Consider the following 24,327-nt stretch of genomic DNA (forward strand, 5'->3'; position numbering starts at 1 on the left):
CTGGGAACAGATGAAAAAAGAGGTGTGATACAGCGTCTAGAGGCAACGCAGGTGTCCCAGTGCCCTGACACCCCTTAAACACAGCCACCCTCATTTCTGGTCCTCTGAACAGTGCTGCTCATGTGTATCCTTCTAAAATGGCATAGGGCAATAATGCTGCCGACCTTTAACCTGTCTTCCAGTAAGAAAAAGATTGTAAACCAAGCAATGATAATGTATTATAAGATAGCAGTTTATGATGCTTCAGCAGGTGAACCTGTTTACCAGGAATACATTTCTGTAGAAAGGAGATAGTGCTATATCCCTAGGCAGGCCTTCCCCTGTGGTGTTAGCATGTCAAATACTGTACTTTGTTTTTAATAAGAACACAGACATTTTGTTTTATCTCAGAAACACCTTGATCAAATGATCTAAAATTCAGGCCACTGGGATTGCTACAGAAATTTTTGAGAAAGCTGGAATAAATTTACAGGTGTAGAACAATGTAAAATGGGACTACTGAGACTAAGTTTGGCTTGCAGTGTCACTGACCTAGTATTCCCACTCTTGTAAAATAGGGGATGTAGCCGCCTGACTCCAGACCCCTTCTTATCTGTGCTGGTCCAATGCTTTAGCTGGAAAATGCCAAATACACCACTTCAGTGGGAGCTAAGCCCCGTAGCTGCAGGCAAAGTAGTTTACAGAGGCTCGTGGAGCTTGAACACGGCAGGATTCAATGCATTATGCATGGTTTAACCCTCTGGAATTGCACATGCACATAAGTTATGCCTGTAGGAAAACAGTCATTTAAAACCATCTTCTTCCCCACCTCTTGGAGCTGACTTGTGTTAAATATTAACAAACTCGGTTCATCAATTCCCTGGTTCACTTGGCTTCTTTTAACAACAGATGTTATTACAACAACTCCTCCGCCTGGCTCCCTGCTCCAGTCAACACAGCCGATGGTGAAACCCAAGAATCTGCCACTGTAACTCTGCCTGCAGAGCCTGGCTGCTGCCCTGGCCCAGTATTCTCCCCCACCTCTCTCCCTGGGATCACTGATGCTTGCTGCCTTGGGCGTCTGAGAGGAGCTTCTGCTGTGAGCCACCAGTTGCAGAGAGGCATTGGTTAAAGGAGACGGAGAAAAGGAGCGAGGGAGCCCACAGGAAAGTGAGTTCCTGCTATCAGAGGAGGGAGAGGAGAAAGTGGTGAGCATGGCCAGCAACTCCAGCGCACTGCCACGGGTGACTTTCCAGACACCAGAGAAACCTGGGGAGGAATCATCACACAGGAAACTGGGCAAGTTAACCATAAAGTACAACCGCAAAGACCTACAGCGCTGGCTAGACCTGGAGGAATGGATCAATGCCCAGCTGCAGGAGCTGTACCAATGCCGGGTGAGTCACTGGGGCAAATCAGCCCCTCACTCATCAGGTGAATGGCACTAGAGGCCCTGTGTGCTGGGACACGAGTTTGCTTGCTCTGCCTTACTGGAAACAGCTTCTCATCTTCAGGCTTCATTAGGTATCTTATTGCCACCTGCTACAGCACCTCTCTGACTGCTGCGTCTGCAGTCAGAGGAGCTTGCACTGATATGATCCAACTAGCTTTAAACTGCCTGGTCTTGCACCTGCTGGGGTGTGTAGCTATTGCTCAGCACAAGTAGCAGAACCTCGAGAGATATACAAACCGGGATGCTGCTTGTTGCTGAGCTCCTTGCTGTGAGTGGCTCTGCTGTGAGCAGTATCTAAGCTAGCTGGGTTAGAGTTATACAAGGGCATCCTTGTTCCTTTTGGTCACAACAGTATAGCTATAGCTGATCTTTGAACGAGATGCTCCAGATAAAGCTGTATCTGTAGCTGCAGAGTCTGAATACGCTACTGGCAGCAGGGGAGGAAAGAAAAAACAGCCAAACCATGCTCAAAGAGATCTTATGCCTTCATCTTCATAAATCTGCAGAGCTGTATTCCTTTCCTGAGCTTCACTTTGCACCAGGAACAGTCCCTCCTACATTCTTCCTGCCTGTCTGAGAGCTGTCCCACTAAGAAAGAACCAGGAGTACCTCAGTCCAGCACCTGAATGGTACCAGTTTTCACTTGCGCTTGTTGCAGGGTGCATGACATTTTGTCTTCAGGGTGGTGTGACGCTTAAGTCAAGTTCCAGCACTGGCTAGGTACACTGAAATTTTAATCTGGTAGTGTCACTTCATATTTTGTGCTTAGATGGACGGTGCTTCCAGTGAGAGCTTTCAGAAGGAATAGTGCTTTTCCATGGTTGAGATAATTTGTTTGGAGTGTGGTACAGGAAAAGGTGAAAGGATTTACCACATTGTACATCATGGTCTTAATCCCATTTAAATAGCTTAACTAAGGGTTTTGCTTTTATCTGTAGGGCAATGGCTGTTGCAGTAAGAGAACATAGATTTCTTGACTCACAATCCAATATGTTGTCAACAGAAGACATAGATGGGTTTAACAAATTGCGTAAAACACTTTATTCATGTCCTGGCTGGGGATGGACTAAATGAACTGTCAAGCCCTTTCTGCCCTGTTTTCTGTATTTGCACCCCAGTGCAGTGTTAAGCATGTTTTTTGAGATACAAGGCAAAAAGAGCTGATGATTGCTTAGTCTTCCACTCTGAGCATCAGCAGTTTCAGATTGCAATCAACAGTGGAAGCGGACATGTTAGAACAGTCCAGGAAAGGCTATTTTTGTGCTATATACCATGATGGTACAGAGAAGCTTTTGCCTGCCCAGGCTGATTTTCTGGGCCTGAGAGCCATAGAACGATCTCAGCCCAAAGCTGAAGAGCCAAACTTCAGTAACTGACTCTGAGGCTGTCTTTATTATTGTTATTGCTATTTATTATTATTATTATTATAATAATAATCTTCTGTGTGACTCTTTCCTTTTTGATATTTGTGGGAACATACCAAGTTCTCAAGACATGGTGGGAAAGAAAAATAGTTATTTTCTGTTTTCATTTATGCAATATGCAAAGAACATATAGCAGAAAACAACTATGGAGAAAAAGGTCCTTCCTTCTCTCACAAATGCATGGCTCCTCTGAAAATGAGTATGTTACTGCTCCTGTTCTGTTAATTAACATTCTTAGACTTCCCAAACAATTTTATAGCTTCTTTAGTAAAAAATGACAAAGGATAAAAGCTCATAATATCTTCCAGACTTAATTGTGAATATCATCGTTTTCTATAGTTTATAATATGATAATAATTAATTCTCATCTGTATCTTAGGCCTCTTGATAATGCATTATGAAGCATTATATAGTGTACATAGGAGCAGGTGTCATTGCTAAACCTAGTCAGACTGGCAAAATTCAGTGTGTATACGAAGCGCTAGAGCAGTGGTCCTGGTGAGTGAAGGCTGTTCAAAGGAACAGTGACACTGACAGTGTCACTTGCCAACCATGCCTGCACTGGCATTTAAGGCACTGTCCCTGGGTTGGTAGCTCAGTTCAAAAACCCCTTAGCCTGACTATTGAGATTTGCCAGAGATAAGCAAGGAAAATGGCTGCTGCTTTAAGTAACAGAATATCTTGCCTTTTGGGGAATTACTGTAAATATTGTGAAGAGAAATTTTGAGGCTGTTTTTTTTTAATATATATAGATGAGAAGCACAGTAACAAGATGAGTCTCCCTGTGTGCTACTCTTACTTGCCTGAGTCTACAGATGTACACTTGTAAAGGTGTCAGAAAACCAAGTCATGTTACATTACCACTTCTGGTTTTTTGAGAATTAGGAGCCATTTACTGTCATCAGAGGAGCTAACCAAAGGGGATATTTTTTTTCCTACTACAGAACCCCAGCAGGCACAAGTGAGAAACAGAGCCATGCCCTTACAGGAACAGATTGCTGGTGGATTGCCTTTGCTAGCACCTCTCCAGCATGACACGTTTCCCAACTTCCTGGTGTATTTGGGCCAGCCTGGGAGATTTGCTACCAGGAACTACGTAACATGATGCTGTGCCAAGTCAGAGACTGTTAATAGGGTAGAACAGGGGGTTACATAGGTTCTTGTCAAATAAATACGTGTGCCACAGTAAATTACTTGTAATCACAGGTGTCCAGCAGGTCTTCCTGCTCTCCTCTGTGCATTGTAGCAAAATGTTGTTAGCCCTGCTAGTCTGGGCTTCCTTGGATCCATCTACTTCCATTACACTGTCTCTTTGTCAGCTTCTTCCTTTGCTCCACCTGCCCTTGGCAGTGCATTGTTCCTCAGTGTCTTCCAGAAACCCATGTGACAGAGTGATTCAAATGCCGGCAAGGTTAGTTGAAACGGCCTCATGATACAGATAATCCGAATTCTATGCTATTTAGTGTCATGAGGCTTTTCACAACAAAACTAAGACTCAGTAGAGTGTTTTGGTCTCGCTGCATGTGGAAGCCAGCAGATCATCCATACTAGGACCAGAAAGCCATAGGGAGTTCCTACGCTGTTTCACCCTCCTGGCTTATTTTGCTTCTCAGCTGGAGACTGAGTCAGGCTAGATCAACACCTGTTGTCTAAATAGTCACATGAAAACTATTGCTTTTAAGAAGAAATGCCGTGTCAATATATTTAACTCTGTGTTATTATTATTGTCAAGTCAGCTACATAGCCAAGCTGAACAAAAGTTTTCTACTTCCTCTCTGGGTTGGTATCAGAGACTGCTCAGAACAAGTTTCTTTTTTTCCCGTATTACCTTTATTGTTTAATGTTTTACATACACATCCATAAATGCTACCCAGCAATCAGATACTGCACTGTTTACTCAGTATCCTTATTCTGCTGATTACTATGTTAAAATATCACTAGTGTTGTGTTGTCAAACATTCATTTTGCAAATAACATTAGAAACCACAACCTGCTTTCCTTACAGTCTTGTAGAGACGTGTGGAGCTAAAATGTGTCTGTGATCGAGTTGACAAATGTTTCCAACTAACACCCCCATGCATTACAAGGTCATTATTCCACTCACCAAAGCTTGGGATCTCCCTTACATTAAAGGAGACTATTATATCCCTCTCATGTCTGAGAAAGCTGGCAAAATATTGTTGGGCCTTTCAAAAGTGTAATTGTTTTTCTCTCTGTTACTGCAAAAAGCCTTAGTATAAATACCAACTACGTGAATGTATTTAGTCTAAAAGCCTAAAATCTCCTTGTATTAGTTGTGCCTAAGATCAAGCCTGCTGGATTTCTGTTTGGTGAACGCTTGTGCATGCTCTTCACAGATGAGGGTTGTCCCAGGCTGGCTTACACTGCATTGTAGTTGGCAATTGCAGTTGGCTATTCTTGAAAGGGTTTTCCCATGATGGACAACAGTCCTTGAGCAGTGGTATCAAGTGTTCAGGTGGGAAAAGAGGAAGAATGTGTACCTCAGGATGTGTGGCTGTGGCAGATACTATAGAGCAGCTGTAATCTGTGCCCTCTTTCTAAGAACATCCTTATTTTGAGATGATTTGTATCTTGGCCTCAACTTTGCAGCACAGTTTTATTGTAACTGTTTTTTTCTCAGCTGCTCAGTTCTGTAAAGTTCAAAGGTTTATTAACTGTCTTGATTTTTTTTCCTTTTATTTTTTCTTTTTTAGCTAAGAGAGGAAACAGAGGCAGCAGCTCCTGAACCACAAATTGATCTTGAAGATCTCCTGGAGGTCCCTAATGAAGAACAGAAATTAAAACTACAGGTCAGATAGAAGAACTTGGTGACTTTAAGTTAGGGACTTCATTCATAAAGAGAACTAGTGGTGTGTGGGGTACATAATATACGTATACAATGTTGCATGATGCTTCCCTGTGTTTTAGCCTGTCAAATGCAGTAAGATTATGTACCCTTTTTATAGGGAGGGGAGAACAAGTCAACTCATAAAATACTGAAATGACTCCTCCTTGATTTTCTAGGAAATCCTCCATGAGTGCTCCAGCCCAACAGAGGTGAGCAAAGCACCATCCATATATATGTGTTATACTGTGCTGTAAGAGTGTGTCTTTGTTGCTGCTTGGCTGAATCACCAAGATATTACTGTGCCTAACATGATGCTGCAGATTTGTTTCTTTCCCAACGGGAGGTGTTTTCCACTTAATCCTGCTGTGTTAGGAAAAATACATGTAAATCTACATGGGTGAGCTGCAGGAAGAACAATGGCCCAAATAAGGAATTATGCTTTACAACCAAATAAAGTTCATTCCATGTTTTGGACATCTGAAGCTGACCAGGCTGAGTTGCTATTTGGTTCTCAGTGTAGAAAAGCCATAGACAGTGATATAGTGCCCATAATCATCTTGCACACTGTTAACCAAATGTATTCTTAGTTTAAACCACTCTAGTGTTATGAGTGACAAGAATGTAGGATGGCCTTCAATTGGACTGGGCAGGTAATTGTTGAGCAGTGGCCACATAAGTTAGTTTTACATGTGGGGGTTTTTTTCCCATGTGAACTTTATAAGTACTGGTTTTGAGTTAGAGAGTTAAAAGAAATCCCACAAGCTGTCACAATGTCCAAAGGAGTGGAGCCCAATACTTAGCAGAAGAAGTGCATGCACCACACAGCAGTTGCCTGCACTACGCTGCAGACCTGGGACCACTGCCTCAGTCACAGGCACCGCATGTGAACATTGTGCTGGGACATCATTCATTGGTCTCCACATGTTGTGGAGCCTATGTACAGTGATGAACGTACAGAAAATGAGGTGGATGCATGACTGTCACTAAAATTAAACTCGGCTGTAGCAATCATTGCAGATTGTTTCCTAGCAGGATTCAGCAGACAAGGCTAGCAACAGGGAAATAATTTTCAGTGTCTGAATTTCAGATGTTAGGCAAGAACCCTACGTTCCCAGAGATAACTGAAAAGAGTTTGCTCTACTGATTCATGAGCCATCAAAGTGTTCTGCAGACAGCATGGCATTTGGTAAATACAGATACTGCTGCCCCACTGGCAAAAACATGTGCTTTTACCCTGGTGATCTTGAATCTAGTCCCCTTGAAACAGCAGCCTGTTTTCAGAAAGTACAGAGAGGAAACAAACTGGTTTCCTCTGGAGGAACTGACTGAAAAGGTGTGTATGATCCTAGGCATTTACTTCCAAAGCATGCTGTGGCAAGCAACCTCTGATCATCCAGGTGAGGAAGCTGGGCTTCCACACAGTACAAATGGTGACAAGCTGCAATACTTCCAGTGACCTTGCCTAATTACAAGGACATGTAGCTATCTCTTTGGGTGAAGAAAGGCTGCACACTCCTTTATGGTGATGTTACTTGTAATGCAGAGGGTAAATCTTGCACTACTCACATTGACTTCTGCTTGGAATAACCAGATGGTCCGGTTTAGTTCATAGTCCTTGGCTGTGTCAGCAATGTAGTCGGGGTTTATCTCTACTAACTGCTCATCTATCTGCTCTGCCTGTCCTCAACCTCTGCTCCAGGTTATCATTAGTCCTGCTGTGTGTTTTGCTCCACCTCTTCTCTGCCAGCCACTTCCTTGTAGAATTGGCACAGCTTTGAGATGGTTTGCAATCCACAACACAGAGCTTTACAGGTTCAACAAGAGGGACAGCTTGCTTTGCCCTAGATTGGGAGGGCAGCAGAAGTGGGCAGGAGGTTATGGTGGCAACAGGAAGCAGTGGAACCTAACAGAGGACAACAGCATCCTAGGTCATCTCAAGGTGGAAAAGCAGGTATCTGGGATGAAGAAGGGCAGGCAGGCTTCTGGAGAGAAAGTCAATACGGCTGCTCCAGAGGGAGATAGGGGAAGGGAAGTAGAGAGGCTTTCAGACCCTTCTCATCCATCAAAAGGTCTCCTTTCCTAAGCTAAAAGATAGGTTTGCTCAATACATTTGAAAATGCTAGTTTCTGCTCAACTTGAAGGCAAATGTGGGAATAATGCAAGTGACATAGTACTCTCTGGGCTGGTGAGCACTGAAATTAATGTGACATCCTTCTTCAAACAATTCTCATTGTAGGACTTCATTACGGAATTGCTCAGTCGATTGAAAGGTCTCCGGAGAGTCACCAATCCTCAGAAGAAATGACCTTGCCCACATGGGACACCCAGCTTCAGTCACAGGAAACGTGTATCTTCCCCACAAAAACCAGGATCAGCAACATCACTTCAGAATATGTTTAGGACTTACTGTTATTGAGAAACATCACCAAGTTTGTGAACTTTGTACCAGTGGTTTGATGTCTCCACTCCTTCCAGATCTACATACACAGCAGGGAGCTAGATTGTACATTTTCCTGATTCTTAAAGGGCATGCTAACCTGGGGAACAGGACAAGATGTCCTTCCTTTAGTTTCTTCTAGGAATTTCCATGCTGGCTGAGGAGCACTGAATACAGTTCTCAGGAGCTCATCAAGACTTCTTTCTTTCCGTCCACTGCAAGGAAAACAAGGCATTGGTTATCACTCATTCATCAACATGGAAAATCAGTTACTGTTAAGCTGCACCCTGTTTCAGTCTGGCTCGGACCCAGCTGTGATCTCCTGCTTGTTACTGCTGTACCTGACTACAGCATTGCAAATACTTTGTAAGTCGTACTAAGCCTCTGTTATTCATGAAGGTTGAACAGAAAATATACAGTAGGATGGAAGGAAAATGTTCAAGTGCACCTGGTCTACTTTAGGGGAAGTTAGTGAAACAACTGCTAAGGCTAATGGAAGAGAGATTGTTTTTCCTTTTTGTGGAATTTAGGACTTAATCTAGCAGCAAGGTCTGGGAATGAATTTTCTCGTAATTTAAAAAGATATTGGGAAAATGCTTATTTTATATATTAAAACAGGGAAAAACAGTCATGCACTGCTTGCTTTTGCTCTTTTTTTCAACTAAAGAAAAACTGAAGTGAAAAATACCTACTCCCAATTTCCCTGCAGGGAGCATCTCAGAGCAAGTCTTTTGCAGACAGGTAGGTCTTCCAAATGAGAAATGAAGTCGGACACGTTGTCTTGCTGCACAAACTCTTCTGGGCAGAACTAATGTATGGCTGGAAAAATACAGAGGAAACTACATCCAGCCTCTCAGCAAGTCAGTAACTTGACACATGTGGCTAGGAAATACTACAGCAAATGGAGGCTGATTGCTTAGGCAGAGCAAACTCTCACTGTGTCCTGCCCCTATGCTCTCATGCCTGCGACTCAGACACAAGAGATGAGTTGCTGAGCTGCACCCAGAGGGGTTCCTATGTACCAGTATGTTCAAGGTTAGCTTTTGAGTACATTTTGTCAGACAGGGACAGAAGGAGCCAACTCTGGAACAAAAGGGACATGCAGGTTAGCTAACAAACAGGGACTCTTGGGCTGGACAACGTATTTGGACTTAAATACATTAGTCTTTTTCATCTTAAATACATTAATCTTTTCATCTTTATCAGTAACAGGGTAACAACTATTACCTTTTGCTTCCCTCATATTTTCCAGCAGAAGTGTCAGTGGACAAGCTGTGGGCTGTGCACATCTCTGAGAGGACAAAATCCAAGCTGCAGTAACAACTGTGATGTAAGGGCTTGCTCCCCTTCACATGCTGTTCCTGTATGCAACAGCCTCCTGGAAGTTAGCAAGCCATGCAGCTCACACCTTGTCCTAAGGCTGCTCCCAGAGGCTCTAAGCCTCACCCACTAGGTTGGAGAAATGGTCTTTCTTTATCAGGTCCATGTGTATCTATTGTAGCCCTAGGGACATGCCATTTTTGGTTTAGTAAGGAGCTAATAGGACATGCCTGTCCTCCTGGAATCTCAACTTTGTGAGTAAAATAAGAAAATTAAATCCAGAGCTGCACCAGCTGAGGACGTGGCATTGCTCATGGACTGATAACCTGCTAACACTCTTCAGAAAGGAGAGCAGCCCACTGACAGAGCTCTGAGCACTGTTAAAAACACAGACTAAGTTCAAACAGAAGTTCAGGTGGAAGATCTAGGTGGACAGGCCATGAGCTGAGTGTCCTAAACTAGAGCTATAATTAGCCACAGCATAGAAATCCAGATTAATTACGTACCCTATGAGGAAGCTTTGTTTTATTCTGCTGAGCTGTGATAGCACAAAGACCTGAGATGCCTCTCCTCTGGCCCAAGAGACAGATCTTCTCCACGCTGGGCACTCTTCTGTATTCCCTCAATATGGAGTGATGCAAAGATAATTTTTGTCTATGCTTTAAGGCAGACATTATTAACACTCAGGAAAAAGCAGGCTCTTGAAACTGCTTGACAGAAGTTGCCTCTGCATTTATTCTGCAAGTAGCAGAAAAAGAGTAAGCTGCAGCTCCTATGACGTGGAGTTGGTTCTGATACATAAGGACATTACTACCACATGAGAGTGCTTCAGATGAGCACGGTGTGATCATGGGGAGCAAAGCAAGATGTGGCCAGTGCTGTCATCTGACTTCTCAGCTCACTAGTGCAAAAGAAAAGGCAACATAAAGCAATCAGAACAACTTCTTTTTATGTAGTTCTTCAAAGAAGTAAATCGTACTTGCTTTTATTTACTTTTTGGCTGTTTTCAGCTTAGACTATGACAATAGACTAAATTAATTTTTTTTTTTAACAAACAGCTTCTGGTTAACTTTGCTGTTTCTCAGCACCATCACTAGCATAAGGCTGTACTGTTTAGTATACAGATACCATGTAAGAATGTTTCTTTAAAGGAACTTTGTCCTCTTGATTATACCAAGGTAACTCAGAATGTATGGAAGTTCATGTGCTTTCCTAATGGAAGGTTTATGAAGGCGTATAAAATAAACCTTTAATGCAATTTTTCCCTAGTTATGATCAACACCTACATTGCCTTTAAAAATATTCTGGCTGTGACACTTGGACACATGACCATGTTACAGCATTTGAGATGCTCATGAACCACAGCAATTGCAAGTAAATGCACTTTAACTAAGTGGGGACCTCTCTTGTAAGCTAATCTGAGTTCAATCTTGTGTTATCATTGTTTTGAATTCTTGTTGAGATGGAGCCTACATCTGATAGTTCACATACAAAACATTTTGAGGGAAAGAAAATCTTCTTGTACCCTCATGGCATGCTACAGACAGAAGCTGATTCTCTTTCTTGAAGATCCCAAGCTCTCTTCAGTCTTTGAATGGCTACAATTGAAGTTGATCTTGCCTTGTTTACCAGCACCTTTTCAAAGACAAGGACAGCCAGTAAGCAACACAGCTAAAAGTGCACTGCCCACTTAAAGGTCACACAGCATTCCTCTTCACAATGACAGATTCAGCTAGGTTTGCTTCCTGCAGTCAGCTGATCTAGATTCCCCTTCTACCCCTCCTACCTGGAGGTCTCTGAGGCAACAGCTGCAGTGGGGATGGCTTTGCAGGGGAAAGTGATTGGGCTGTCACTAAAATGGCCAATTACATGCAGAAAGCTCAGCAGCCACAAAAATGTCCATTAGTGGTACAGGGAAAGCATCAGCATGTGTGTGTATGACTGAAGAGACTCTTCCATGTATGACTAAGTGCTATTTCAGGTATTGGGTTGGGTGCACTTCTGGATTCCTTGGGATGGCCTGACAGAAACCAATCTGGGAAACTAAACAGACTGCTTCCGGCTGTAACCTGCTCCTTTATTACTGCTGTGAACAGGGTAGGGCTTACGAGACACAGGCTGCCTATCTGCACAAGGAGCGTGAAGTTTAGTTGTGGCTGATGAAGCATTCAAAATGTTGCAAGTAGCACATCAGCTTACACTAAGATATTAAAAGAAAAAAAAGCAGCTGCAGAGGAAGAATGAAAATGTCTACTGCTTGGAAAGGACACAGGCTGAAGCCCAAAGTTGAGGATCAGTCTTAGAAGAGGTATAAAACCAGGTATTTGCATCTTCTCCCATACATGCAAAACACGAAGGATTTAACCCAGGACAGAACTGGGCTATTATCAGACTAATTAGGCGGGTCAAATAGCAATGAAAAAGCATCATTCCTACAGTAACACAAAGCCAGAACAGCATTTTGTTTTCATTTTTACAACTGTAAGCTCCTCAGGGCAGTAACTCTCTGCTTCAGTTTTGTGTAAGACAGGGCTCATTGTGAGCTCTTGCACCAGAACAACTTAAGTAGTTTTCCTGTCTATCTGTCCCAAAGAGGCAGGCACTGGTGAAGCAAGGACTGCCAGGAGAAGGAAGATCCTCCACATGAGTCAGGTTTTGCCACCCCTTCCTAACAAAGTGTTTTGAATGCACTGCTTGATACACTTGGATTTTTAGGGTGCTAGCCTGCAATATTACTATACTACATTGTCTGATCCAGGTTTCTGTTGAAGGGCCTGATCCAGTCCAGCATGTTAGCACAAATCCACATTCAGCGGTAGCTTTATTTATTTGCTGTGCTCTGTCCAGGGGTGGCTGAGTCGCAGGTGAACACTGTTTCATCAACTCCCCTACCGAGGCAATGACCTTAAGCACAGGGGCAGGGCAGACAGCTGGGAGTGGCAGTGTCAAACCAGATAGGCAAGATTCATTGGAAACTCCCTGTCAAAGACAAATCCTTGATTTTTTTTTGCCATTGGAATTTCTAAGCCTTAGAGAGCTGTCTCATTAGTCCTGGGAAGAGCTCATCCTGATGCGATATTAAAGCAAATTCAGGGCAAACTTAGTTGGATATTTGAAGCAATTCTGGGTCCTTTGGTTACCAGCAAGTGCCGCTTGCATCTGGACTGTCTCCAGGGAGGCATATGAGTGTATAAAACTGAGCTCCTTTCACAGCCAGATAAAGAGCATCACACAGGTAATGTCTTTATCCTACCAGTGGACCAAATAATAGACAGAGCCAAACCCTGCTTTCAGACTAATATGCTCTTCTTACAGACCACGTGGAACTTCGACGCAGCCACTGCAGATCACAAGGCTGTGCATCTAAAGCAGATTACCTTTACAAATCATCCTTCGTTTAGAGTACATCAGCCACACTGCCCATCCAGGCAGTGTAGCCCCTGCACCTTTTCCAGCCACATCACAGAAACATTTTTGACGACTTCACAGATCCTTCATTTTCCTTAAGCCACTTGACACTAGGACTAACATACCATTACAAGAGGGCAACACTTTGCAAAGGGCTATCAGGCGTTTCCAGGAGAGACTTTAACCACAGGCCTCCGTAAATAGTTTTTATTATGCTTTGGAAGTTCTCAACACACATGTGATCATGATGTAGACAGTTTTCTTAGTGCAAAGTGCTTTTCTGCCTGTTAAACCAGTGTGTAAGCTGTTAGCAAAAGCAGGAAGTTACTTATCAGCCAGTCAGTACTGCCTTACACATCTTTACTGCTACCCACATTGCCTTACCCTCTGTATTTATAGACTTGTATCCACCTCCTCATATCAAGTCCTCGTTTATCCCCAAGCATGCACAGCAAACCCTGCACTTCTCTGGCTGTATTTGTGAGGACAAAGTCACACGCCCTCCAAGCCTCTCTCAGATTACAGCACATCCTTTAACTGTCCAAAACATCACCCATTTTGGCTGCAATTCCACTTGGCCTCTTCCCATCTGGCCGACTCCTCTCTTTTCCCATTCTCCATCCCTTTTTCTGCCCATGAAGAGTGTGATCACTTCTGCTTGCAAGGAAAATAATAGCGGGAGGTGTGGTGATCCTTCAGGTCAAACTCATCATGGCCTTCCCTGAGAAGTAAACACAAAGTGCAGTCAGAAGTAAATACCCAGGCAGGGAACTCACCCTTAGCCACTGCGCAAGATGTCTCCCAGCAGCCCTTAACTAGAAACATATCCCAAGGGTTAGCTGTGAGGACCTGACTGGCATCTCTGGAATCTCAACTTTGCTGACAGCCACGTGGACTGACTACTTAAGATATTTGCTTATAACAGAAACCTCTGAGGTGCTTTGTGGAAAGGTCTGCTCATCCTTGCCTGCTGGAATGGGAAATGACAACAGGTCCCTGTGTCTCTTTCTCTCTGAGAGATTCATGTAACTGGTGGCTCATTTCAGCACCACGTCTGTGATTTCCAGGCACATTAGCAACTCCTATGAGAACAGTCAAAATGACAGTCTGCTCCACACAACTTGGAAAACTAACTGTTGTGGCTAAAATACAGTGTATTGACAGCTGTCTAAACTATGCTCAGAAGCAGGCAGTGTTGAGTAAGACACAAGCTGCATCTGCAGCATGCAACTGATACACTCACTCACCTGCCAGACTGCTGATTCTGCTTCTACTGATTTTTGCTGTCTGACACTTTTGTTTGTCTGTTTTGTTTTTAACTAACATTGCCAGTCAAATGTTTTCTTACCATTTTCATATGTTCTCTCCCACTCCATTTCCATCTCTCTACAAAAACATTTGCAGGAAATGAGAGACTATACACAAAAGCATGTCTTAATTTCCCAACCAGATTCTTAGCATCCTGCTGTCTAAATGTCATCCAGCACTACACTGAGAACTCAGCCAACTACCTAATACTTTTGAGGAATATAAAAGAGAAGCCACACAATCTGTATGAGCAACTAACCCTCCAAACCTGAGACATGCAACCTTTTTGTCAAAAATCAAGCTACAGATTTTTAAGAATCAGAACTATAGCTGCTGCAAGGCCTGAATGAGGAAGAAAGGTTCACCCATATATATTTCAACATAAATCAAAGATTTTTGGTTTAAGTCTGCAGAGTCTCAACCTAAGGAAAGCCTCAGGAATCTATGCTATCTGATTTCTCCTCTTATGGGAATCCAGCCATAGGAGTCGCTGAACAATAGTCTCGCTTATCCCATCCCACACAGTGCAGCATATCAGCTGCTTCAGAGAACACTCAGACAATGTGCCCAAACATGCACTGGAGAATATTTCCGCCTAGGACCAGTTGAGTCCCTGAAGCCTGGGATAACTACTGATTGCAAAAAGTATTTCCGTAACGATTAGCATTCCGCTCAGATCTGGGTTCCTCAAACCTTCCCTCCTACTGCCTGCTTTTCTGCCTGATGGGAAGGACAATCAAAAGCAGCCAAGCTTACCTGTGACCCGCCTCTCAGACCAAGAGGAATTGTGTGACTTACCGAAAACAGCGCTGGCAGTAGAGGTCCCCATCACAGCCATGGCAACGCAAAGTAGCATCTTCGTTGCAGATACAGCACCAGGGTAACTCATCCTCATCACTGTCATCTGCCCTGGCAAGAGCTGTGGTAGTTGGAGCATGGCTCTAATTCACAAAGAAAACAGAGACATAGAATTCAAATGCCAGCAGAGACAATACAGGACTTTCATTGTAATGCATGGTGGTCACAATGACATGTCACATGGTTCATAGTTCACTCTCTATTGATACTGAGTCTGAGATGAACTTGCCTAGAGACCAAGGATAGGCTCCATTCATATCTAGATTATTAAATAAAAACCCAAGGTACTCCCTATCATTTCCTCATGAATCTGTGTTGCTCAGAAGGTAAACAGGTATTGACCCTCGTTTAGTGTCTACAGCAATATATACCAACATTGTCCATACTGTGTTAAGGGCATGAAGCCCAGATATTCTGGTAGCACCACAGCAATACCAAATATGACTGACAATCCCTGCTGCAAAAGCAATCAAGCAGTTCTGCTGAAAGCGGTTATGAGGGAAGGGAGAGCAGTGGGAAGGTGAGGGGTTTGTTTTCGCCCTGTTATAGAAAGAAAACTGAGGGACAAAGGAAGTGATCTGCCAAAAGGCCCCTATCATTGATCTGTAGCTGAGGTTGGGCCAAAAATATATTCTAAAATCATAATCTAAAAATCTATCCATAAGGTCATCTATTGTCTCCTTCGGCTTTACAGAGAAGTATTATGGAACTGAACAGACATACACACACTAGGACACAGTGCCTGGACACTAGCAAAGGCAGCTTCCTAACACAACAGCAATAAGATGACACTATCTTTTACATCAGTAAGTCCAGAAGCGCAAGGTGGCATATCTATGAGATGGATGTTTTCAGTAATGCTTACAATTAAATAATTTCTTCCACTGCGGACAGGCCTGTCAGGTGTCTGTGAGTCACAGGTCCATTTAATTTGTGTAATATATATTAGAGAAGGTGTATGTATTTCCATAATAGGCTGGAATCCACCCGAGCATAGGGTATCTTGTTACTAATTCCTTCCTCTGATGTTACATGAGAATACAGACAGTCGATTACTATCTAGAGGTTCTATTCTGCACATGCTGAAAGCCCTGGCAAACCTCCCACTTACCCTGGTTCAGGCTGTATCGTACTAGACTATGGCCTTCTTGGTCGAAATATATTAGTGAGTTAAAAATCCCTTTTCTAATATACATCTTGAGAGGTCTGTGCTAACTTCTCTGGGTTTAGAGGACACCATCCCACTCAGCATAAAGCCAGCTTGAAAGCAACTGTATTCCAGGGAGCAATTCCTTTTAAAAGTATATCCTTTTAAAAGTAAAAAGGATGACTCACAGCTGTGCTCAGGGCTGGTCAGCCTTGCAGAAGCCATTCTGCTCATTTGCTCTGGAGAAGCTGGTTGAAGTTTTTTTTTGTCCTGCATCAAGCCTAGGATACAGCAAACTTTTGCTGCAGAACTGTACTTTCCTGACACACTGGAACATGTCATTTCAAGAGGTCCTGACCAGCTCACTGACCTTTTGCTTTGCTTTCATATGCAGGTTCTGTTGTGAGGGTCCTGTTTGGGTGGTCTGATCTGGAGGAATGTTGAATCCACTTGCTTCATCCAGGGCTGCTTCCTCTGTGAGCTGGTAACAACAAAAAGCAAGAAGCCTCTTGTTTCAAACACAGTGTAAGCCTCATTCTAGACTCTAAACCTCCTGCCCTTCTCTCAGGCAGTAACAGGAGATGACAAGTCTGAATACAGCTGGTGTTGTCCAGGCAGACATGACCTTGCTCTGCGCTCTGAACACTGTGTGTACATTGTGAACAGGCAGGGTAGCAGCAGGGGCTTTCAGCTAACACACCGTGCTTTGCAGTCCAGCTATCAGCAGACCCTCCACACCACGCTAATCACAGGCATGTGGTCTGTAATCATGCAGAAATTTAAGCACAGAAAGCTTGTGTCTACCTCCAAGACAAATCATAGACATTCTAGAGAGAAATCTAGGCATAAGCTGTGCTAAACAGCACACATCTCATCACCCATGTTCCAGTTGGGTGGGGGAGAAGAACAAGGAAGCACCAGAAGAGCAGGGTTGGAGAGGACACATACCACAAGACACACCAAGCATGTATGAGAAAGACAACGTGACAGACTAGAAGTAATGTCATCAATCACCTGTAGCTTAATGGCCCATGGGAACTAGTACTGGAAAAGCACTAGGAGGGGAAGGAATGAAACTCTGCCCAGGACCAGAAACACATCCTTTGCACATTCACCAAGGAACATACACACTGGAAAAAACTGAGAGCAAGAAAAACAAGGCCACAGCTGCCATTTCTGACCTGTTTTAGCACTCGGCGAATGGCTTCCTCCTCAGCCACTTCCTCATCACTGTCTGGGAGTTTATAGGTTTCCAGTGTAACTGCAGGATAAGAGACAGGAGACTGTAACCCACACCTGCCTCAAACCTTGTGCCCATTTATGTGCTGGAGGCAATCCTTTGTGGCGAGAGCTGGTTTTGGCATTCTGGCACAGACAGATTTTTCAGATGGGAACTCCTCAAAAAGGGTGTACTGTTTGTTTTTAATACTGGAAGAAGGAAGGAAAAAATTCCTCCCAAACCCAGAGATTTGCTTTTTAAAGCTCACCAGAGCATGCTAGAACTATCTCAAAGAAGGGTGCAAGACAAAGCAGCCTGACCTTACAGCTCCAGCCTTACCCTCAACTAAGATCTTTTATAATGATTTTATGATGATCCAACCTGTATGGCTTTACAGACAACCAAATCTCAGTCAGTTTCTGAAAGAACAGAGGAATTAAATGGATAAAAGTCTCTCAGAAAAAAAAAAAATTACTCTGCCACAGGAACTTGGTTCCTCTCTTGGCATTGTATTGTTGTCTGCTACCCACCTTTCTCTGGGTCCTCGCCTCTGAGCACTGCCAGTCTCTTGGCAACTTGTAGGATTTTTTCCTGCCTAGTGTTCTCTTCCCGCAGCTCAGCAGCAGCTTCTGCCAGAAGTTTATTCTTCTCTTCCTCTAGCTGTTTTGGGTCCAGATTTGCAGGGCAAACACAATCTTCACTCTCCCGATTGAGATCATTCAAACTTTGGCTACTAACAGCTGCAAATAGACACAGAGAACATGCTGGTGACTCAGCAGCAATGTTCCTTGGGCACAGACAACACGACTAAAGCAATGATATGAGAGTGAGCTAATCTGTGGTTTACAGTGAGATTACAGAGAAAGCACTGCAGCTAGGAAGATAATAGTATCCCAAGGTTGTGATGTTTTGTAACAAAGCACAGGTGTGTTAGGAGTAGCAACAGTTCCTCCCCACGGATGGGTCACCTCAGAGAAACAGAGAGGAGTGATCCGAATAATACAACCTTGAGAAGAAGAACCATCTCCAGGCAAAGACAGTGAGACCCAGTATGGAGCTGGATGACTGCTCTTGGTCAGTTTGGGAGTCGTAAGGGGAGATAAGGGAAAACTGGACATGCAGCTCATTTGTAGGCTAGACATATTCCCTTCTCACTATAGCACCTACACTATCAGACAGAAACAGGTCTTTGGAACCCAGAAGAGATACCTTGAGGCTGGGCTCTTTGCCTGTAATGCTCATCAATGGCAACTTCCTCAGACAGCTGGGTTAACAGGTCATCTGTCTGCTGGACCAGACTTCTGGTATCAGGAGGTTGGTGTACCTAAGAAACAAGGAAGGCACAGGAAAAAGCACATGAGAGGAAAGTGGCATACTCAATCAAAGGAGAAGTTTGGTAACTAAGATCACCCTAGATGGGAGCAGCATAAAAAGATGCATCCATTGATCTTGAGAGTCTCAGCTTGCAGTTACCTGGTGTAGGACTTTCAGGGCTTCATTCTCAGGTGCTGAACACACACAACTAAAAGCAGTTACCCAAACAAGGCAAAGTGGTGCTGAATGTATAGGATATGCTGCTGGGTCCCAACCCCAGCTCTGCCATTACCTCAAATGTAAATGAAGTGCCATTCTCAACAGTGCCAGCCAGCAGCCTTGTCAAGGCCAATGGTAACAGCTGGTGTGCAGCACTGCTGAAAAGAAGCATGAGAAATGATTCCTCGGGGACAAGATCATTCATATAGGCTTTGAAGGCATATGTCCAATTCATTCCTCTGCAATCTCAGACTAACCACTCTGTGCTTCCATTCCCAGAATAATTAACAAGCTTTTGGCCAGCTGGGATGCAGTAATAACTACAAGATACAATTAGAAGGTAGGGTTGATAAGCTCCAAACACAGACAAACAGCTCTAAAAAAAGATCACTTAGGTATACAGATGGGCTGAGAGGAAAAAAGTTAGCATCTATTGTTAAAAATAAACACATGAACTACATTTGACGTAAAGGAACATACTGCATTCAAATTGAAGCAGTGCACTGGTAAAGGCTACCCATTTGCTTCTGGAGCAATATCACAGACAGGAAACAGATTTCTGAAGGAAGCCACCTGCACAAAAAAAGCTGAAGAAAGAATGGCTAATGTGCTAGAACACCAGTTACTGTGTCAGCTCACAATACATTGCTGGATAAAGAGCTGAGGGAGCTTACAGGTCTGGGAGCCTGGGAAGGAGGATCTCTTCCCTGCAGGACAGCCAACTGGTCCTCTATTTCTTCTGTGGATGGAACAGGCCTCCAGCAGTCCTCCTTCAGGGCAGCCAGCCTAGCTTCGATCTCAGCCTGAGTAGGGATGGACTCTGCAGTTCAGAATAACCCAAGGGAGGAGATTATTCCATTATTGGAAACAAAAGGTTTCAAATTTGGTTTCTTAAAATTGTATTTCTTGCTGGAATCAGACTGAACACCTGAGCAAAAACCTCCTTCAGTCCCTGATGTGAATGAGGGATCATACTTCAGTGACTTAGAGACCACCCTAACTGGTATCCTTTTCTTCCAAGTCCTTGCCTCCTTCACAGTTTATGTCCTATCCATAAGGCTAGTATTAGGGTAATGCCATCTGGCAGTCAGCTGACTTGGGATACTAGGGACAGGCAGAGAAATAAGTGTCATTTAAGTAGTACAGTCCATTGTTCCTCTTAATGTAATCCTAGGCGTATCAGACTGAAACCCTCCCCTCGGGTTTCAGGATTAAAGGATACGGCCTTGAGTTGCGCCAGGGGAAGTTTATATTGGATATTAGGAAAAATTTCTTCACTGAAAGGGTTGTCAAGCATTGGAACAGGCTGCCCAGGGGAGTGGTTGAGTCACCATCCCTGGCGGTATTTAAAAGATGTAGATGTGGTGCTTAGGGACATGGTTTAGTGGTGGCCTTGGCAGCTGTTAGGTTAACGGTTGGACTTGATGATTTTAAAGGTCTTTTCCAACCTAAATAATTTTATGATTCTGTGATAATCAGGTAACCACTTTGCATCATGTTCCTTCCATTTTAGCAATAACACATCATTTTTTAAATAGTTTATTCTCCCACATGCACCACAAGGCTGTCCCAGAACCTGACAGCTGTGGACTGGGATTGGAGTTCTTTTCTTCCTCTGTGAGGCAAGGCTAGCCAGAACATTATTGCACAGACTGGCACTGCTGCTGCCCAGGACAACGACCCACAGGAAATCTTCTGCATAACAGTTTGGCCAAAGACCCTCATTTCATTCTGCTCCTAGTGGGCTTCACACAGGTTTTTACCCCAAACAATGAGAAATGAGAAGGTGGTTTTACAGATAAGATACTACCCCAAAACTGAGAAGCAGTTTCAAGGGAAAACCCAAGAAGCAAAAAGAAGCTGGAATGTTAATCTAAAATCTTTGTAGATTTTGGCCATTGTTGCAGCAGGATGTGGATGCTCTGTCCAACTTTAACCCTAAAAAGGCAGGCTCTGAAAGCTCAGCACTTCCCTCTCCCTCCAGGTTCCATGTTTCCCAAGTAGCAGTTTTCCCACCCAAGAAATCTCTGGTATCCTCCAAAACTCACTTGGTTTCCTTTCCTCCCTGAGCCTCTCCAGTCTCTCTGCAATAGCTCTATCCTCTTTTGAGAGTCCCTGGTATCTGGAACCTCCCTGACCCGAGGATTTTGCAGCTGCCTTCTGTTGTTCTTTCAGCTGGTTTTGTTTAGCCTCCAAAGCTGCTACACGCCTGTGACAAGGATGGGGAAAAAAAAAAGATACAATTGAGACAGGGGTTTAAACCCTGAGATATGAAAACATCCTCTGTCAACCCAACAGGCTATTTAAAGAATGTCAGTGCAGAACAGAACAGAAACCACTCCCTCCTGTACCAGGATCTCCCATAATGGCACAGTGAGGTACTCCCGAAACTAAGGAAAACCTTATCTCACAGGAGCAGCACATCTGGCACCATTTCCAAGGAGACAAGGAACATTTCACCACCACATTCCTGTTTCCAAGCCAACCCCGATCAGAGGTAGGCAGGTTGCTCTCCAGGAATCTATTCAAAAGAGCACACAGCTCACTCCCCCAGACAAACAAACAAAACCCCCAAACAACAAAACAAAAGTCCCATCCTTAATCTAATTCTAAACAAGCAAATACCCACATCACAAGCCCCACTTTTGTTGGCCTCTATAGGGGATGAAGAGTGAGGGCCTGAAAGGCTACTCTGCGGCAGAAACAACCATCTGACTGGCAAGTGCAACTCACTTTTTGTAGTTTTCTGGTGGTGACCATTTTGCTGAACTGCTTTGAGATTCCTCTCTGGAAGACAAAAACAATGATTTCTCTGAACTCAAGATACTAGCATTGCTCCACTCATTTAGTCCCTCAACTCAGGTGGAATGAGTATAAGTTTCTCAACCTCCTGGTACAGCCCCTTTCATAATATGGAGAGCGATCAGCTTATGAAAGGGATTAAGATAATATAGCTGCCTGGGACAGCAGGTGACTTCATTTCTGGTCCTTTGGTCCAGTTATTTTGCATCTGGATGAAATGTGATTTAATATGGTCACCAGTGATCCAAAGGAGGAGGGGCTGAAATATTCTTGCCTCCCACAGCCTGCACCTCCCAGTTCAGAGAGCAGATAGAATAGTTAGGTAAGACTCCCAGTGTAATTAGTCTCCACGCAGCAAGAACACTCCAAAAGGAGCTGTGGCACGCAACAAACACACTATTATATAATGTAAAAGCTAAACAAAATGTTTAAAAAATCATTATATAACCACCAGTATCATAATGACATCTTCTAGCACACTTGAACATGGCGCACCACAAACACATGTTGTGTAACTATCTTCTACTTTGCTGTATTCAGGTCGAGCTGTTAAACTACACACTTACATAAGGTAGCTGGCATATTTTATTCATTCTTAGAAGTCACAGCTACAAACACATCTGCACTGTGCTAAGGCCTGTATAGCAACAAATGAATGCAACATTGTCGAACCGCTTTCCAGTTCTAAGGTTTCAGTTCTGAAAGCTATTTGCATGAAGAACAATAACACATACAGCTTACAGACCAGCAGCCTACATGTATTATCTACCTGCTATCCAGTCAGGGAGGATTTTTTTCTGCTGTAACTCTATAGTACTGAGATTAAACAGATGAGGGAAAAAAAAAAACAACAACAACAACAACAACAGAAACATGGAGAAAGGCTGCCGTGTTTTCTTAATGGCTTTGGAGTTGTAAAGGGAAATCAGGACATTTCAAAACTTTAAGACTGAATACTGTATTTTCACCATCAGTAGCTCACACTGTTTCCATGAGCCAGTGCTTCCAAAATGAAGACCTCTGCTAATGAGAGGCCTTCATCCTTTAGACACCTGCAGAGCCAGAAAATTCCCCACTCACTGGTGAAAATTCCTTCCTGTATGAGAGAAGTGAGGAAGAGAGTTAAGAGAAGGAAGAGGACACAGACGAATTGGTTGAGAGAGGGTTCTGGTGTGCACTTGTACTTCTGTGTTACTTGTTCATGTGTATAACCAATACTGCTATTGAATTACACCTTTTTTGTTTTGAACAGGCAATCTACAGGTTATGTTTGCAGACATTTTTTTTACTTTTAAAAGCAAACCGATTTTATGATGCAAAATGTTAATTCTTTAGGCTACACATAGCAGAGACCTCTCAACAATAAGCATTTGTGTCACTGTTTGCCAAGAGAGGTAGTAATGCTTTGAGCATCTTGTAAGGTTATTCAACTACTACACATCCGAAAAGACTGCCAGAGCTTTCAAAGGGGTGTAGATTTCTGGGCAAAAACACAGTGGGGCTTAACCTGGTCTCGTGCAGTGAAGATATAAGGCATTCAGCGTCCATCCATGAAGATTTAAACCCTGTTTAAACAGGGTAACCGTAGAGAACAGCTTCACAAATCCTGATCCCTATCTTTGGACCGTACAACTCATGTAACAGCAGTTCAGTAATGGCCTGGCTTGAAACTCCAGGGTACATACAGCACACATGCACAGTGCAAGGCATAGCTCTCATAGCTCTCACACAGAAATCTGCAACACAACATCGGGATGCAAAATGAAGAAACAAAGCAGGACACTGCCTTTGGGTGAATGAACACTGCTGTCTTACCCAGTTAGTTTTCCATGACATTGCTTGCACACCTTCTGCTGAGTGCTTCCACAGCGGGGAACAACGGCACTGAAGCTAAGGCAGCCGGAGCAGAACGACCGTCCACAGTTCTTGCATCCACACTGCGGAGAGACAGGAGAGGGCAGGACAGGGTTTTGTCACCTAGTCACTGTGTACACCCCGTTGCTCTGGCTGGCCACATACAGGAACAACACCCGTGCCAAGGTGCGCTAAAAGTAACGCTGTGCTTATGCTGATTTGTTAAGAGAACTGTACCGTCAGCTGCTGCTGAAGACACGGAGACTCTGGAGAGCCTCTGAGCACCAGCACGTAACTGCTGCTGGAAGCAGAGACACCATTTCATCCCATAGTATAATAAAGGTGTGAGGCGAATTCTCGGAGACAACGACCGCATATTGGATTAGAGGATGACATCCAATGACGATTTTCCCCCTTTGTTTTTCTGCAGTAACGGCACATATTTAACATCATACCGATGCCAGGCACCACAAGCGCTCGGTAGGCAAGCAAGGCTAGGATGGCCGCCGGTGGGGAAGCATGCCTCGGCGCCGGGCGAGGCGGGTCCCCCGGTCCCCGCTCAGTCCCTCACCCGCGGGACCGGCCGGCCCTGCCCCCCCCTCAGCCGGACTTGCCTCTTTCTTGAAGACAGAGAACTTGGACGCACACCCATAGCACCGGCGATCCATGGCGCTACCGGAGGAGCTCCACACTTTTCCCCCACGCCCCGAGGACCCTTGCACAGATGTGTATAAGAG

At 43.9% G+C, this 24,327-nt stretch overlaps 3 protein-coding genes across 3 annotated transcripts in view; 1 reads left to right on the forward strand and 2 right to left on the reverse strand.

Moving 5' to 3' along the window:
- Positions 1-12,956, reverse strand: part of SPINT1 (serine peptidase inhibitor, Kunitz type 1) — a 40,883-nt gene extending 27,927 nt beyond the window's left edge. Inside the window, exons 1-2 of the mRNA XM_026849406.1 lie at positions 8,830-12,956; positions 8,242-8,356 (exon numbers count right to left, since the gene is read on the reverse strand). The gene's annotated coding sequence lies outside the window, so the exon portion shown is untranslated. The remainder of the gene's footprint in view (positions 1-8,241; positions 8,357-8,829) is intronic.
- PPP1R14D (protein phosphatase 1 regulatory inhibitor subunit 14D) lies at positions 951-8,243 on the forward strand. The gene is made up of 4 exons (XM_026849415.1): positions 951-1,376; positions 5,571-5,666; positions 5,881-5,913; positions 7,941-8,243. The coding sequence occupies exons 1-4, from the start codon at positions 1,194-1,196 to the stop codon at positions 8,007-8,009; spliced, it is 381 nt and encodes a 126-aa protein (XP_026705216.1). The 5' UTR covers positions 951-1,193; the 3' UTR covers positions 8,010-8,243.
- Positions 12,957-13,479: 523 nt separating the features above from the next.
- Positions 13,480-24,308, reverse strand: ZFYVE19 (zinc finger FYVE-type containing 19). Its single transcript, XM_026849410.1, has 11 exons — positions 24,205-24,308; positions 23,552-23,673; positions 21,668-21,721; positions 20,983-21,143; positions 19,609-19,754; positions 18,611-18,725; positions 17,932-18,141; positions 17,364-17,443; positions 16,553-16,663; positions 14,976-15,118; positions 13,480-13,590 (listed from the first exon to the last, which is right to left on the reverse strand). Exons 1-11 carry the CDS (start codon positions 24,256-24,258, stop codon positions 13,518-13,520), a joined length of 1,269 nt encoding a protein of 422 aa, XP_026705211.1. The 5' UTR covers positions 24,259-24,308; the 3' UTR covers positions 13,480-13,517.
- Positions 24,309-24,327: the final 19 nt, after the last annotated feature.

This window comes from Athene cunicularia (assembly GCF_003259725.1).
Source record: "Athene cunicularia isolate RWA chromosome 5 unlocalized genomic scaffold, athCun1 chr5_part1, whole genome shotgun sequence".
Classification (NCBI taxonomy): domain Eukaryota; kingdom Metazoa; phylum Chordata; class Aves; order Strigiformes; family Strigidae; genus Athene; species Athene cunicularia.

Excerpts from the sequence above, each read along its gene's own strand:
- PPP1R14D (XM_026849415.1), top strand. The coding sequence starts at position 1,194 with ATGGCCAGCAACTCCAGCGCACTGCCACGGGTGACTTTCCAGACACCA. Across the intron at positions 1,377-5,570 it reads AGGAGCTGTACCAATGCCGG|CTAAGAGAGGAAACAGAGGC; the intron begins GTGAGTCACTGG and ends TTTCTTTTTTAG. Across the intron at positions 5,667-5,880 it reads AACAGAAATTAAAACTACAG|GAAATCCTCCATGAGTGCTC; the intron begins GTCAGATAGAAG and ends TTGATTTTCTAG.
- ZFYVE19 (XM_026849410.1), bottom strand. The coding sequence starts at position 24,258 with ATGGATCGCCGGTGCTATGGGTGTGCGTCCAAGTTCTCTGTCTTCAAG. Across the intron at positions 23,674-24,204 it reads TCTCTGTCTTCAAGAAAGAG|TGTGGATGCAAGAACTGTGG; the intron begins GCAAGTCCGGCT and ends GTCTCTCCGCAG. Across the intron at positions 21,144-21,667 it reads CCACCAGAAAACTACAAAAA|GCGTGTAGCAGCTTTGGAGG; the intron begins GTGAGTTGCACT and ends TCCTTGTCACAG.